We start from the raw sequence: 17,296 nt of genomic DNA, 5'->3' as shown, positions 1-17,296 counted from the left end.
AAGGGAAGGGATATTGATTTAAATTTGATAAATGAAAAAACATGTTTATTGCTTTACTTGATTTGATATGTGGTAAAGTTAAAAACTGAAAGCACTAGTGTCAAATGTCAAGTTCTAACATCTCTTTTTGGGTAAAAGAAGTTCATGAGAAATGGCATGCTCCTACGTACAATTCAAGTGCACCTTTCAATCATTTAAAAACTTGAATATTAATAAAGCCCCACTTAACATCTAATCCATCTAATCAACAATTAGACCGAAAACCTAAGTGGGTCTAACGGTTTGCACTTAAAAACTTCAAATCAATACACACTAGCAAGTAGCAATGCTGATATAGTGATATTATGTGCAAATCTAGCATATTAACATCACACTTGTCTCTAAAAGAAAAAAAGAAAAAAATTGACTTGTCACATTGTTATTTGATGTAAAAAGGTAAAATTAAGGCCCTTCACTGATTAACTCAATGGTCGGACACCCGGACTTTTATCCAAGAGGTCACAGATTCGATACTCTCGGTCTGTGATTGCCGCCAGGATTTTGTCCTGACTTTCGTGGAGCTTTTACCGGGTGGGCCGGACGGGGGGAGGTGATCGGGTAAGTCCACAGTATCCAATTCGGATACCCATAATCAGACCCTTGCTGTTCTAAAAAAAAAAGTTAAAATTAAGTGAATTTGTCATAGTTATTAGGCAAGGGTGATATATCATTTTTCTTTTTAGGGATCATTTTAGTTCATTTATGATTAGTAGTGTTAAATTGTTGTACTTACTAAACTATCCACTTCCTTTTTTAACTCTCTACCTTTAAAATATCCGAAATACTTTTAATTTTCAACGCATTCATAGCTCTCACACTAAATTTACCCAATATATCCCTAAAATATTTTACACCTATATTTATCAAAACTATCTATCTCCTTTATTAATTAATATAAATATTTTCACCTAATATATTTTTAATATTATTAATAAAGTTATTTATAAAAGATGCATCCCTTAACCATAAAATAACTACACTACCATTTACGTCAATTACTTTTATATTAATAACTACATCGTTACCATCACCGCCACTAGCATCACCCGTGCCGTCACCGTCGTTGCATTGCGCGGGTACTCATCTCGTATAGATAAATGTCATTCGTCCAATTAAGTGACTTTGAATTAGTGTTAAATCGTTGTTGCCTTTTCCTTTTTAATGTATTGAGTATATGTATTCCCATCAAATGTATCATTGTTTAATTTTAAACTTTGCCCATTTTACCAAAAGTTTTTAACAAATTTATATTATTTATAGATACTTTAATATAGATATAAAAAAAAGTAAAATCTTTTTGTTTCAAATTGTTGAATGTTGAAGGGATTAATTAGTATGAATGAAACATACATAACATATGCAAAATGATGATGAACATATATTCCTTGGATATTCAAATTGTTTTTGTACACAGGACCCTACTTGAAAATGCCATTAAGAAACACTAAATAGCATAAGCTTTAAAGATGTTAAAATGACCTAAACAAACATCTTTTTTTCCACTTAATTGCCTACATCTAAATACATAATCGATCAATTAACATTATTGTTCCATTGCTTGTGGCCCGGAAACCATTTTGGGCACTTTGGGCTAAAATAGCTCGACACCATCCTCGAGTTCAACAGCTCCACAATCGGCTCATACTTAACGCACCTTGGAGTCTTGTACTGATTAATCGAAGCACCTAACCTTATCGCGTAATCCATCAACTTATCAAACGTCCCATTTTCAACAATCTTGATCTCCAACGCACCTATCGACTTATCTGAAGCTCTACCTTGCCTATAAACACTGTTCAATGACTCTTCGATTGTAAGACAACAATCCTCATAAACCGAAGCTGGAATTTTGGTTAGACCATTTTCGGTTACTTCCCAATATATCACATAGTGACCGGGGATCGTTGTTGTGTCTGCATAGCTCGTGTACTCGGTTAAAGTTGCGTTGAATGGCACCAAATGGTTGACCGCATTCTCGACTGCTTTGTGTAGCTCTACTTCATCGGTCTTGTCAGAATCGATACTCAATGCCACATTCTTTCGACATATGAAACTGAATTGAGGAGCCTTGTTTTTGAATCCAACAACTTTTAGTACATCACCAACTCTATACCTATAAAGACCTACAACAAAAGAAAAATTATTAATCAAAATATGTACTACTACTTGTATATCGCAACAACCAATTAAGTTAAAAATTAAGAAGTCGTGGGTTCAAGTCCTGTAAATATATGAACATGTTGTAATATTGTCTATGGATATTTAAATTCATCACAAAAATAGGAAAAAAATTTCATCAAAAAAAGTTGGTTTGGAAGCTTACCATAACTTTATTATATTATACAGTAGTACAAATAACAAAATAGTGAAAATTCTACCAAAATTTATGCATTCTTCGTCTCCTAAGTTTTTTAAAGTCAATAAAGTTGTTACAAAACTTTTAGCATCATCAATGAAACACTTTTCCCTTTCGAAAGTAGAAGTTATAATTTCTCTACTTTTTATATATATATATATTTTCTACCTATAGCTAAAGTATACACACACATATATATAGACAGAGATTAAAAAGTTAGAATCAAAACAAACCTGCATATGTGGTGACAACAAGCTCGTATTCTTGACCGAGTTTAACATCCGCAAGATCGACTAGTTGTTGCTTGTCCTTCTCGTTTTTTGTCGCGGCCACACCATCGTTCCGATGAACGGGAAGGAACTCGAAATAAGCCATGGTGGGAATAAGAGTGTAAGCAACCTCACTTGGTTTACAAAGTGGGTTCAAATTGACACCAAAATAACACTCGGAAGATGCATACATTGTGCACACAAGGGGAAGCCCATTACTATAATAATCAAGAGTTGGTATATATTGTGACATGGACCCCGTTACTATAACATCAACATATTTTGTGTTTGGCCATAATCTTGTTATAATCCCTTGCCATGATTTTCTCGAGCATTCGAGGTCGATGAAATCAGCAAGACTCGGGTCGGGTTTCAATATTTTCATCACCGATTCCCTTACGGACGGGTCGGTGATAATCTCATTCAAAGTGCCCGTACGAATATCATGGCTCAAAAGACTCCAATGCTTTTCTAAAAACCGAATAGCCCGAATGAACCCGGATGCAAAAACTGCCCCGACCCGAAGAACCTCTTTGTTAAGATACAAACCACAAAGCATCTGGGAATACATGCTTTGATATGAATCCGGGCAAAGAATGGTTTCATTCGGGCTGGTGTAATTGGTATAAGGGTCATATGGTCTTTCTTTAAAATGTGAACTTTTGTAGTAACTTGTTAAAACGGGTCGGGCTACTAACCCGCCCGGTGTTTTGGCTTCGGATTTTATGAATAAAAAGTACATCCCTTTGCCTTTATCTAAGCCGGGTACAAATTGGTTCATTACCGGCATTAAAAGACTATATAACAAAGACCTTCTTCCTAGCTCATCATCAATTGTAGGCATCAATTTCCTTTCTCCTCCAGAAGTCCCCGAACTATAAAACAATAAAAATATATATATATATTATAAACATATAGACACTTAAGAATTTCTTATATAGTTATAATAACTAGAAAGATGTGCTTATATCATTTTATGACTTATAAGATACTACTTAAATTTATAGTGTTATACTATATATCAACAAAACTTGCATTTTGTTACTTTGACATGTGATTCTACGTTGTTAAAACCGTTAAAAAGTTTGTCTTTGAATAATCATATTATAGAAAAAAAAAATATATTTTGAAAGCTTATTACTACTATTTTTAGGAGTGGTACAAATGAAAAAAAAGTACGTTGTGCTTATTGATATAAGTGAGAAAGTACGTAGCTTAAAATTATCTATCGACGTACTTTTAGATTATGAATAATGAAAAGTATTTTATTATATGTAAGAAAAATGGACCACTATATATGTATATATACCTTGTTAAGAATTCTGAAATGGGACGGGAAGAGAGAATAGGAGACTTATCCCCGTTGGCGATACGAGTAATATCAATATGAAGATCTTCATACGTAACAACGGGGATAAGTCTTTTGAAAGTTTCACGATCCGTGTGACCAACGAGATCGTGGCGCTTAAGGTATTCGACGTTGGCATTTTGTGTTAGAATTTCGGACAATACTCTTTGTTGGACAAGGTCCGGGTTAGACGTGACATCTTCAATGAATTGAAGAGTGTTTTTATTTTTGTTTGTGAGGGCGTAGTCCATGTCGTTATTTGGTGCCTCGGGCATGGTCGTGTAGAGAGAAAAAACAAAGAAAGAAAGAAAGTTGAAGGTGTTGAAAAAGAGAGAAATGATGGTTTGTGGTGAGGGAAGAAGTGAGAATGTGGTGTATATATAGAAAGAAAAATGGAGGCACGGTGTTGTGTACTTGTGTGTAATCCATTTAAGGTGAATATATAATATTTGGTATGTGTTAAAAGATAGTGGCATGATTGTGAATATATATGCAAAACGTAAGTGGTTTTTTCAAATAGTCAAATAGTCGTTAAAAATTGATTTTGCTTAAAATTCAGGAATAATAATATATATGTAGTTATGTACAAAATATTTTTCTATATACGAAAGAATGACCATTCATGTTTTCTGTTTAATTTTATTCGTTTTTGTCTCTTTATGATGTCACATTGTTTATAATAAAAACAATATCAAGCTAATCCGATAACTTTCATGTAAAATCAAATCGAACGATCGAGTTACTGTATTATTTAGTTTTGTTTGCCTCGGGTTTTTTTCTAAAAAATTTTTTATATTGATTTGTAGCATATATTGTATTTAGCTAAAGTTAATTAAGTTTATCGGCTGATTAAGTTATAGAGTACTCGTATTATTTAGGGCTGATTTTGGAAGTTAAGTCGGCAGATTGAGTTACAAGGTTTCATGTTGGATGCTAGTTAGTGTTGAATGTAGTTAAAACTACCGACTATTTTGATTTAAGTAGACTCTCACCTTTAATTCGTTAAATGGTGAGGAAATGGTGTTTCCTTGTTTTCGATCGTCGTTTTTAAAAAATTAAAGCTTGTCATCAAGTATATATTGTGTTTGGTTGGGGGAATATATATGGTTCACCTAACTTTGTTCAACCTTAGCTAGTTGAACATTGACATTCTTTCCATGTTTTTTTTTTTTTTTCATTCTTCTTTCGGACGGCAACGAAAAATAGACAGTCGCCAAGGAATTTATAAAGTCGTTGTGAGCAAATTTACGTATGACAATTCCTTACATTTCTTATATATTTTAATATTAAGAATCTAACACAAGCACACATATTATTATATTCTTAAACAAATACGTTTACGAATTATATACGAATTAAATATTATCATAGACACGTTATTTTCTTAGCTTTCATGAACTTAACTTGTCAATAAACCCCGTATATTTCTACTACATACGATAGTACTTTATATGTTGGCAGTCAAAAATCCTTGTAGGGAATTGTTCTATATATATGTACAAAACCCATCAATTTAAGTTACAATTGTCATTTACGTTGGTTTAAGAAGTACTTCTTCATATGATTTTCATAAGTAGGTGATTTGGCAAACTTTTGATAACTTGGTGGTACAAGTAACCTATTCTAAAGTAGAAGACTTTTTTGATATCTTAATACAGAAATTGACTTAGTATCCTGGATATAAAATGCATATACATTTGGTATGCGTACGTTTCGTGTTTTCTGCTAAACCTTGTAATCCCAAGTCCCCACTATTTGACTTCTCTAACCATACTAATTGAGAAGAAAATGTGAAACCTTCCTTTGATATATATATATACGAATTGAAGACAAGATAGATAGTTATACATTGTTGAATATATATAAAGGAGCTAGCTAGATTCAAGACAAAGTAATTATATATGGAAAAAAGACATGGAATAAATTATTAATTCAGACATTTAATTAGATCATCAAGAAAGACAGATTGCCTATATCATGAAAGATTGATATCGGAGTCTTTCAACGATATTATATGGTTTGACCTTGAGAGACCCAAGTTCAAATTTGAGCAAACATCGAGTTTTTTAATTCGTTGTATCTACAGGTGGGCTGTTTGATTGGTTTTCCTAAATAGTTAGGCTAAAGAGCCTAGAGTCCGACTAGTCTGGTTGGACCAACTTGTGGTAGCCTATAACCATTGGGTTAACCTGAAATTAAAGGTGTTCGGGTTATAAATTGTTTAGTTTAACCAATTAAAAGTTCAAGTAAAAAACTAAGAAAATAAAACGATTACATATATACTCGTATTATTATTGTGAAAAACAACTGGTCTTGTACATAACTCTCGATCAGACGATGACAAAGTATATATGTTATGTATTTTAACAAATCTAATGATGTTGATAATCTGACTAATATTGAATCTTGTAGTTTATTTGTCTTGTCCAAAACCAATGCATGTCTTACGTAGGCACGTAGCTTATTCTACAAAAGTCTTGCTCATCACCCATATATATTGATCGGGGAGCCAAGAATTTTGATCAGCTCTTAAAATTATATTCCACCTACGTTTTTTTGTTTTTTTGTTTTTTCTAAGAGCCACCTAGTTTTATCCTAGTAGAAACGCTTGTTAATTTAATTTCCTTGAATAAAACACATGCTCATAAGTCATAACACGCAAATGGGTGAAATATACTTTGAATTGAAACATACAATTAGGTAATTAATTCAACTCCCATTGCCTGTTTGTAATATATATATTGATCAAACATTTCATCATTATTTAACTCCAATTGCTTAATCAGTGGTGGAGCTATGCTTAATCAGTGGTGGAGCTATGTGGTGGCCAAGGGGACAACCCCACAATATTTATAAAACTCAAACTTTGTAGTATTATTTCTACGTATTTGTTAAGTTTAAAGGTAATTGGCAATCCCTACATAAAATCTCATGTTTTCAGTTAAGCTTGTTATAAGTATTATGAAAATTGTTCGGCAACCCCATACTTAAAATCCTGGCTTCACCACTGTGCTTAATGAATAGATCTTATCGCTATACATATATTTAGGTATCTACTATGACCTTTTAATGTACATGCTACTATATGTATTTAATCCTTTTCGAGATATCAATTTTGCTACATCAAACAAATGGTATGTGGATATATATCTTCATAGTCGTGATTAGGTAAAATCACTTATATATTTAAAACTAAGAAGATTGTTACTCATGTCATTATATACGTTAGGTGTTTAATTTATGCTTATTGTAAAATACACATGTCAACTTTACGTATTACTCCCGTTTTTTACTAAAATGTTTTCAATCCAATAACGCACGTTTCCACCAATTATTGGTCCAAATAAATAATGTATCGTTTTTTACTAAAAAGTTTTTAATGAGTATTTGACTACACTCATATTTAATGAAGTTCTAAACAATGAGATTATGGGTTGGAACCTATTGCTATCATGATACGAAGAATCCCTTTCTAAGAATTTTATTTGTATAATTTTAGGTTTATAATTTTATGCTAATAAAATTTGGCCTACTATTGATAATGTACACATTGTTCAAAGTTGAAATGGAAATAAAGGGAGAAAAAAAAAGGTAAGTAAGTAAGTAACTGCTCAGTGCCGCCTTCTGTGGGTTTTGAGCCCCAATACCTCAACGGTGTATGGGGAGGTTAAGATGTAGGCAGACCTTACCTCTACCTAAGTAGAGAGGCTGCTTCCAGTTTCTACCTAAATGGTAGAAAAAGCCCTCAAACCTTTGCATGGGATAAGGATCGAACCCATAACCTCTGTCTCCAAAGACAAGGGTATTTATCACTGATTCAACCATGCTGATATATGAAAATAAAGGGAGAAAGGGTGGTACAAAACTACAAATAGTTGACCACAATTGCAGCCTCCTCATGGCTCATACAACAAGGTGCCACGTCAACCCTTAAACCTCGCATATAAAGTTGCTTCCCTGTAAATAGGAATTAGGAACAATGTTCCGTAAGTAATTATGTACATAATTGATCATCAATACATGTGATAAACACCATACATGCATATCCAATTGCTTTAATTTACTCATAGCCCCTTTGTCTTCACCAACTACATGTCACACCATTAATAATCAAAAAATTTAAGTTTGTTCGGTATTTTACAAATATATATCTATACTATATTATTATAATAAAGGAAATTTTTCTGGTCTAATTTTAAGTTTTAACATTTACTTTCCCAAAATGCTCATATCTATTCTATATAACCTAAAATAACTATAATACATTTTCTCTTTTATTAAATCTCAAACAATCATTTTTCTCTTTTCTTCATAAATCATTTTATTTCTCTAATTCATTCAAAAATCTTTTATCTAAAAAACCGTAAATCGATAAATTATAAAAACTATATGCGTGTTCTTAAAATTTCATGTTATTTCATCAGAGATGTCATTTTATATACTTAATTTCAACGAATTTTTAAATCCGAAGGCGAAACCCATACGGTTAAGGCTATTGGCTATCACACTTTATGACTTATCACCTCCACCATCTCACCGCCGTAACTCGCGGGTACTTCCTCTCGTACTTTATAATAGAGGCAATTTAGTTTTTTACGAAATAACACTGGATTCAAAAAAAGCCTTCTTTTATGTGGATGGATGATGGATATATATGATGCTTCAGAAAATGTGTGTTGTTTGTAGATGAATTGTGAGAATTTGTGTAATGAAATGATATATAAAATGGCATTATAGAAGAGTGAATTTTTGGGTAACTTGGTCAACAAAAGTCAAACCAGATAAGTCTTGGTTAAAGATAGTAAAATTAAAAAATCTAAGTTCCGCAAAAATACCGAGTAGGCGCATCGCACTCGAGCAGTTCAAAATGAAATGGTGTGTAACATACATATATTGAGCATTTGAGCATTTCTTTTGAACATATAAACTAACTAGATATATAAGTATATACATCATACTCGTTATATATGTTAAATCATAATATATTTTCCATAGTATAATGATAAAGCAAGCACATAATAATCCAAGTCACCGAAAGTAAGGTGCTAGCGTCAGATATAAGTGACCAAGGATTCAAGAATGCTTGTTGTAAGTCTAGAACCCCTCAAGCTGACTAAGTACTACTCAACCACCATAACCACGCTCCACAAATGCGCTTACTCCAAGGCATATTTATTAATCATATATCATACACTAGCATGATAACTGCATAATGTGGCGGATGTGGCGGGACGACGATCAAAGAAACCGCCGGCTTTTAATTACGTCTGTGACGGTATTATTGGTGGTGGTGACGGTTTAGGTTGATATAAAGGTGATGGTGAAATATTTTAAAAGATAAGGACTTAAATTGTTAAATATCAAAATAAAAGTTTAGATTATAAATTAATTTATTAAGGACAAATTTGATAATCTATAAAAACTCTTCCCATAATGGGTATTTATCAAGGGTAATTTAGTACTTTTGCATCTAACAGTTTTCTAACACTTTCTAAAAATAGGAGGGTTGATAATTATTATAAAGAAGTATAGATATATGTAAAATGATAAATGCTCTTAAAGATTTGCCTAAAAATCCTCTTAAAACTTTAAATATGTGACATGTGTTATCTACTTATTCTCTTTCCTAATCTTGTCCCCTCATTTTTTCACATGTCATCATCCAATAGTTAAGAGAATTTTTAGACTATTTTGTTAGGATGATTAATCATTAACCAGACATTTGTAATAATCCATGGATAAAATTAAAAGAGAGTATAAATGGATAACACATGTCATGTTTTAAAGCTAAAAAGAAGATAATTAAGCTATTTTTTTTCGAGCATTTATCATTTTTTTTTTATATTACACTTAGGCCTTAACCAATCCAAACCTTTTTACTCATTTTTTTTATTTGTCACATTATTTCTTTCTCATTCGTATCTTAGAAAATAGCTAATACTATCTATATCTTTTTCTCACATTGTTCTCATTTTTTTTCAAATGGGAAGTAATAAATGTACCACATTTTTTTATTCATATACTAAAATTTACAAGTCTTAAAACTAACTGTATAAATTAGTATTAGTAATGCATACCGATGGTAAATATATCAAATTTTGTGATAGAGGTATCACCTCCCATATTATTATTTGTTTAAGAAAAAAAAACTTATTCACTTTTACCTTTCAAAGTAAAAAGCATATGTGATCCACCTTAGTTTTTTCTCTTATTTTCACACGAGAAACGTAGCCTGCATTATTTAATTTCTTGAAAAAACATGTCAAGGAAATGTACATGCCATCCATTTTCTCAGAAAATGATTCGAAAAACAAACGAGAATACTTCCGTTAAGAATGGGCTTAATAATCCTCCTGCCGTCCTGTTTATTCATTGTTTGTTCCCGATCAGGAATTTGAGGATTGAATTCAATGTCCATTATATTTTTTTTTTTCCAAAAAAATATCTATGTTTTATTTCGATCAACAAGTACGTAGTCGATTTTTACACTATATATATAGTTAGGTACATTTGGTACATTTATATGCCAATATAAGGAAAGTTACATAATATATACATATACACACACATATACATATATATATATATATAGGGGTGGATTATTTTGAGAACCATAAAAAAAAAAAAAACGCGAGAACCAATCCTGACCATTGATTTTGATCTTGATGATATTTAATTTTCTCTCTCCTCATTTTCACCCAATTCATTCAAATGGTTTTATTTCACAAACCGTACATCGTTAAACGAAAAAAAAAGCATGGGTAGTCTTAAAATTTCGTGCTCTTTCATTAGAGATGCGACTTGATATACTTTTGACAAACTTTTAAATTTTGATTTTTTAAATTTTGATTTTTTAAAAGTTTGTAAAAAAACAAAAATTTCAAAATTTAAAAGTTTGTCAAAAGTATATAAAGTCGCATCTCTAATGAAAGAGGACGAAATTTTAAGACTACCCATGGTTTTTTTTTCGTCTAACGATGCACGGTTTGTGAGATAAAACGTTTTGAAAAATTTGGATGAAAGTGATGAAAGAGAAAAAAGGAGATGAGATGTGTGGCCCAGATTGGTTCTCATGTTCTTTTTTTTTTATGGTTCTCAAAGTAACTTTCCTCTATACATATATATATAGTGACAATCAAATGAGAACCAACAGAACACTTAAAAACTACATTTTGATGCATTAAAAGTCCATAAAACTGATATAGTGCTTAAAAACTACATTTTGATGCTCAACTAATTATCATTATTTAAATGTTTAACAACACATTTGATCCGTCAAAATCGAAAAAATCACGTTTTTTTGTTGGATGCATTTTCCATAATAGTCACTTGTATGCCTTTTCCATAATTGTTTTCCTTTTGTGAAAGGTGTATATTATTTGCTCGCAATAGAAATCTTGTTTTCCTTTTGTGAAAGGTGTATATTATTTGCTCGCAATAGAAATCTAGTTTATGTTATATTAACCTGGTCCGTGCTAAAGAGTTCTCTCATTCAACTTAAGTACATATTTCAATAAATTCCATATTTATAGCAAAAATGCATGCAAGTTATTATTGTAGTAACTAAGGAATATGATAATATAATACGAGACTAGGAGTACTTAACTATATACTAATTAAAAAAAACCTATAGCTAGCTAGCTATGAATATATGTGGAGTATCTTTCATCCGTTTATATATATATATATATATATACAAAGTTTTTTACCCACACGATGCGTGGCTGTTGAATTGATTTTTTAAAATTTTTAATATATAGTTTGAACGTATTGTTTATTTTTGTAGCTACGTGAATAGAAATAAAAAAATAATAATAAAAAAATTGAGCCTTACTTTTACAATTTACAATGTAAAGGAATAGAAAAATCAACTAAATAAAAAAAATTATAAAAAAAAATTTCACATCAATTACTCGCAAAAATGAGTGTATCCATTTTTTTTAAAGTGATGCTTCAAAAAAATATATATATTCATCAAGTATCTCCATCTTTTATGTCTATTTATTGTTCATATCCATTATTTATGTTAAAATCGACATCTTCATCCCTTAAAAAAGAATTGCGTTTAAGAAATAAAAAAAGGAAGATGATATAAATAAACCCACCAATTTCAAGAACACAACTTTATATAAACACATTGAATCTCCAACTATATGTCAATGCTCCGAAAAACATCCAAGAAACATGGTTTTTGATGTCTATATAATATAGTAAACTATTTTGCATGAAAAATATATAAAATATAAAAACCTGATTACATACAATTTGAATAATTAAGAAAGCAATATAAAAACTTATATATCTGTGTAAACATAGATATGTGAGCAAAAATATAAAATATTTAATCTTAATATCATAGATGCATCTTCCGTGTTCATCTAAAAAATTCTTCGATGTTTATATATCTTAGTTATTATTAAAAGGCCATTTACCATGATTTACTTTACTCAAGATATGCCTATATAATTATTAATCATAGTGAATAGATTTGAATATCTTACCAACATTTAAAATTTGTTAAATATATTATATTATTATATTATATATTTATATATGTCAAAAATATGTATGGAGATGACACATAGGATAAAATCATATGTGGCAATGTGTGAATAATTCTTTTAGTTGAAGAGGCTCTAAAATTGCTCGGTTAACTACTGTTTTAATATTTATATAGATAGATATATATGTTCAATTTCTTTTTATATAATAGTCAACAATTATTAAAAAAATTAGTGATCGATACCAATCGATTTGGACAAGTTATCCTCCATACTTTAGTTGTAACGATTATGAAAGACATTAGATACTATATATGTGTACATGTTAGAACTTTACTTCCCCGTATATGCATTACATCTTTATGATTTTCTTACTAAAAGTTAATTTCTATCTGAAACTTCTTTTTTTTTCTTGGCTTTTAAGAGATAATGTAAACTTTAAAATACACAAAGACAGATCGACCTTTTTCAAATTTAATCAGAATATTATATAGGAAAAGTGTATAATATGATGGATATTCACATTCTCCGTTATGCAGTTTTTCTTTTAAACAAATAGTTAGATATTACTCGATCTTTTGATCATTATAAAATCTTCAAGGAATAGTATGCATGACTTAATAATGTCAAAAGACGTGCAAGTGTTGTGTAAAAGGAAAGGAGTGGAAGAGTACCCACAGAATACAAGTAAAACCAACTCAAAAATCTCGACTTTAATTATTAAAAAATAAAATAAAAATGGCTCCTTTAAAATTATTGGTGAATTGTTTAATTTACTAGAACAATAATCACATATCGATCCAGCTTTAATTCTCCGCCTCTGGTATGCCAAACTACATACAAGATTATTATAATTATAGGAGTAAATGGTGAAGCTAGCTAGCTAGTTGTCGATCTATAGCCCTCACTAAAAATGCAATTTAATTAATTACTTAAATAAAAAATGAATGAGATAATTAAGCGGCACGTACGCATTTAGATATCATAGCATTACAAAGTACACGTACGATCGATCAATCATGTGACGTATATGCACATGAAAGAATTGGTGACAAGTTCCCAATTAAGTTCTAACTTAGCTTATCTATTAAAATCGTCATTTTATATATGAGTGGTTATGATTTAATTATTTTAAAATCTTTTCTCATTTTGATCGCAATATCTTTGTTAATTAATAATATAATATTTAATGAAAGTAATGTCATTGAAAATACATAAAATACTCAATGTTTATATATGATACTAGGATTTTTTTACCCATATGCGGCTGCTTTAAAAAGGTGCTCAATAAAGTGAGATTTGAGTTAAACTTGCTTAAAAAAACATTTAATGAAACGCTTAATATATGAACAAATGAGTTAATAGAATGGATCAATAATGATCGTAAAAAAAACATATGAACGAACAATTTATTTAGTTTCACTTACTTAAATTAGCAATAACATATTCATTATCCAATCATTAAACTGATTGTTATATACACTTGTTTTGAACTAACTCTTCGTCTACCATCATAATATTTTTCCCATCATCACAATGAAAAAAAATGTATTGTTAAAAAACAAAAGAAAAAAGAGATTATATTAACCATTATCATAAAATTCAAAAAAAATAAAAGAATTAAACCAAAAATTGTACATAACTTTCATAGTGATATGAACGAAAGAATTAACATAACTCTTTCAGAAAGTTATGATATTATACAAAACTCTAAACTCATATTAGATAAATATAATTTAGTGGTGATAAAAAAAACTTATAAACTTTAAATATTGTCACTAATGATTAATGCGATGAGAGTTTCAACTAACCAACGACCTAAGCAAACTTTTATATAATCACCATAAAAAAACGAAAGAAACATCATATAAATGTTGAATAAAAAAGATAGTAAAATATTATTAGGTATAGACGTGATTTTTTAAACTAAAGAGACAATATCATCTTATCAAATGAGAAGATCTTAGATTCTTACAATATATATATTTATTTATTTTAACATATATACGTTCATTTGTATTCTAAATATATAGTTTATTTAAAGAAAAATATGGAGTTGACACATAGGATAAAATCTTATGTGGCAATTTTTTAAATTAGTTTTAGATTGTAAGAGAGCTTTAAAATGCTTGGTTAACTATTGTTTTATAAGAATTATAGATATAAATGGATATAAATATATCAAGTATTGTTAACATAAACAAAAATAATTACAGTTAAAGTTGTAAAAAAAAGATTTAAAAGTCAAATTATAATATTTAAATCGGAAACGAATGGAGTATAATTTATATTAGTAATGTATATATACACTTTATGTTCATCCGGCCGGGAACAAAATCTTGTGCCAGGAGGTTAATAATCAAGTGAATTGGAGAAAAAGTTTGTGGTGAAATCGATTACTTTAAAGGAAGCATTTAGCTAATTAATAATTGCATGGAAGATGATTGCATGATTTAATAAACAATTAATATTTAATGTACATGATCGAATTATATTAAGGGTAACATGTTGTGTACAAGATCTTTATCTCAATGAGTACGAGAGCATGCAGTTTAAATGTTTAATTAGTCATGATCATATCAACATAAAACCTAATATCTGAATTAATAATTATTCAAAACTCACTCATGATAACCTTCATATACTCGTGGTTCTAATCATAAAAAATTTAAACTAGAGTAGCTAAAAGTTCACAATATATTTCAAAATGGATCGAAGTATTGCAGTAGTTTAAAAAATTTTAACTTTTAACTTTTGAACAATATACACTTACTAATACATAATGTACAATACATCTATATACATTTCAACCACTAATTTTTTTCTCTTCTCAAATCTCAACCAGTTATTTTTTTCTCTCTTGTATAAATCATTTTATTTTTCTAACTCATTCAAAATCTTTTATCTTAAAAACTGTACATCGATAAATTATAACAACTATATGGATATTCTTAAAATTTCATGCTCTTTCATTAGAGATGTCATTCGATATACTTTCGACGAATTTTTAAATCCGATGACGGAGCCCGTACGGTTAAGACATTTGGCTATTACACTCATTGACCTACCACCTCCTATGATCTATCATACTCTATGACCTATCACCCCACCATCTCACCGCCGCAATGCGTAGATAATTTGTCTCGTATAGTATAGTTTAAGGGGTATATGGCATATTAATTGGAATGCTTAGGTGGGTGAATAATTGAGCATGGAGGGATATCCGATCCCTTCTTGACACCCCATGGTAAAAAGGTGATAGATTCAATTAACCAATTGTAATGAGTGCTACACGTTGAAACTAAGTCCATTTGTGTTCCTGTAGTTTTTCCCATAGTGATTGTACAAAACTTTCAATGTGCTATTTACAAATCATTCAGAGCATTATTAGTACGAATGAGGGGCAAGTGTCTAATCGGCTTGTTTTATCAGCAAAAATCATCGGCGAGGATTGACTTTTCGGCTATATTATAGCATTTGCATCGGCTTGTATCGGCAAGTTTAATCGGTAAACATTGGCAAGATACATCGACTAGTTTTGGCCGATGAAAGTGAACATTGGTAGCAAATAATTGGCAAGTTTTTTTTTTTTGTCTTTTTTCTTTTGGCAAGTTACATCGGCTCGTTGGCAACAATTGGCAAAAAAAAAAAATGCCACTACACCATATAATTTGGCAAGTAATTGGCAAGTTTTGGCAAAAAAATCAGCAAGTACAAATGGCATGCTTCTATAGGTTAGAAACTTGCTAAAGAGCCGATTATCGGCACTACACCCTTGCCCCTAAATTTCTCTAACACTGTATTCTTGAGTTTTTATTAAAAGAAAATAAATGAGAAGATTAAATAGGAGAAGAAAGGATAGGAAAAGAGATAAAAAAAAAACCATTCTCGAGTTGAAAAGGAAAGTAAAATAAAAAAAAGGGCACAGGCCCTCCTGGAACTCCTTTTCTTGATCTTTTCTTTCACCAACCAGCCTTCCACCACCCCTTCCACCTCCTGCACCGTCCCTTCCACCTCCTCCACAGATCATAATTAATATATATAATCGACGTCCTTCAACCTAAACTAAATCATCCACCAATCCAAACAAACCCACTAAATCAAAAACATCATCAGAAAAAGATGTCGTTTCATCAATTTCTAAATCTGACGAATAGAAAATCGACGATTTGATTCTCACAAAACAAGAAGTCATCCGCCGGATTGTGTGTGTTTTGTTGGTTTAAGGATGAATAGAACTTTTTCCATCCAAATCAGGCTAAAAATGGCCAGAAAATTTTTGGATGAAAAAACTCTGATTTTTCCTTCCCTACACTTTCTTTTCTTAGGGAAAAAAGCCCAAGAATGCAAAAAGGTAAAAAATTCTTATCTTTCCTTTATTTTTCTTTAAAAAAAAAAACTCAAGAATGCATTGTAAAAGAAAATCAGTCGGCCTCTAGAATAAGCTTATTTTGACTAAAGTGAAATCTAGTTTTAAATTCAGTTTTTAAGCGTCAATCCTTCATTCTAACAGCTTGAATGGTGTTTATTTACACTAGCTTTGATCTACAACATTTTAGATTCTATGCTTTCTTTTAATATCAACTAGCTATAGAAGAATATAAATAATGGCGTTTTTAACTCAAAATAAGTTGTGGTATATATTATATAAATTCAACTGACTAGCAAGACGCTAGTAAGCGAAAGTAATAAAGATACAAAGAACACGACAAGAAACTAGCGTAACAACAATACCAAAACTCAATAGAAAATAACAATTACAAAGCTCTAGAGAAAACAAACT

General features: G+C 30.4%; 1 protein-coding gene across 1 annotated transcript; it reads right to left on the bottom strand.

Annotated features, from left to right (window-relative positions):
• Window positions 1-1,395: 1,395 nt before the first annotated feature.
• On the bottom strand, window positions 1,396-4,353 carry LOC122578769 (indole-3-acetic acid-amido synthetase GH3.6-like). The gene is made up of 3 exons (XM_043750801.1): window positions 3,974-4,353; window positions 2,629-3,539; window positions 1,396-2,162 (listed from the first exon to the last, which is right to left on the bottom strand). Exons 1-3 carry the CDS (start codon window positions 4,285-4,287, stop codon window positions 1,573-1,575), a joined length of 1,815 nt encoding a protein of 604 aa, XP_043606736.1. The 5' UTR covers window positions 4,288-4,353; the 3' UTR covers window positions 1,396-1,572.
• Between the last annotated feature and the right edge of the window lie 12,943 nt (window positions 4,354-17,296).

This window comes from Erigeron canadensis, chromosome 8 (assembly GCF_010389155.1).
Source record: "Erigeron canadensis isolate Cc75 chromosome 8, C_canadensis_v1, whole genome shotgun sequence".
NCBI classification, from domain to species: Eukaryota; Viridiplantae; Streptophyta; class Magnoliopsida; order Asterales; family Asteraceae; genus Erigeron; species Erigeron canadensis.
The sequence above is the reverse complement of the archived record's forward strand: the minus strand, read 5'-3'. Positions and strand labels throughout refer to the sequence as shown.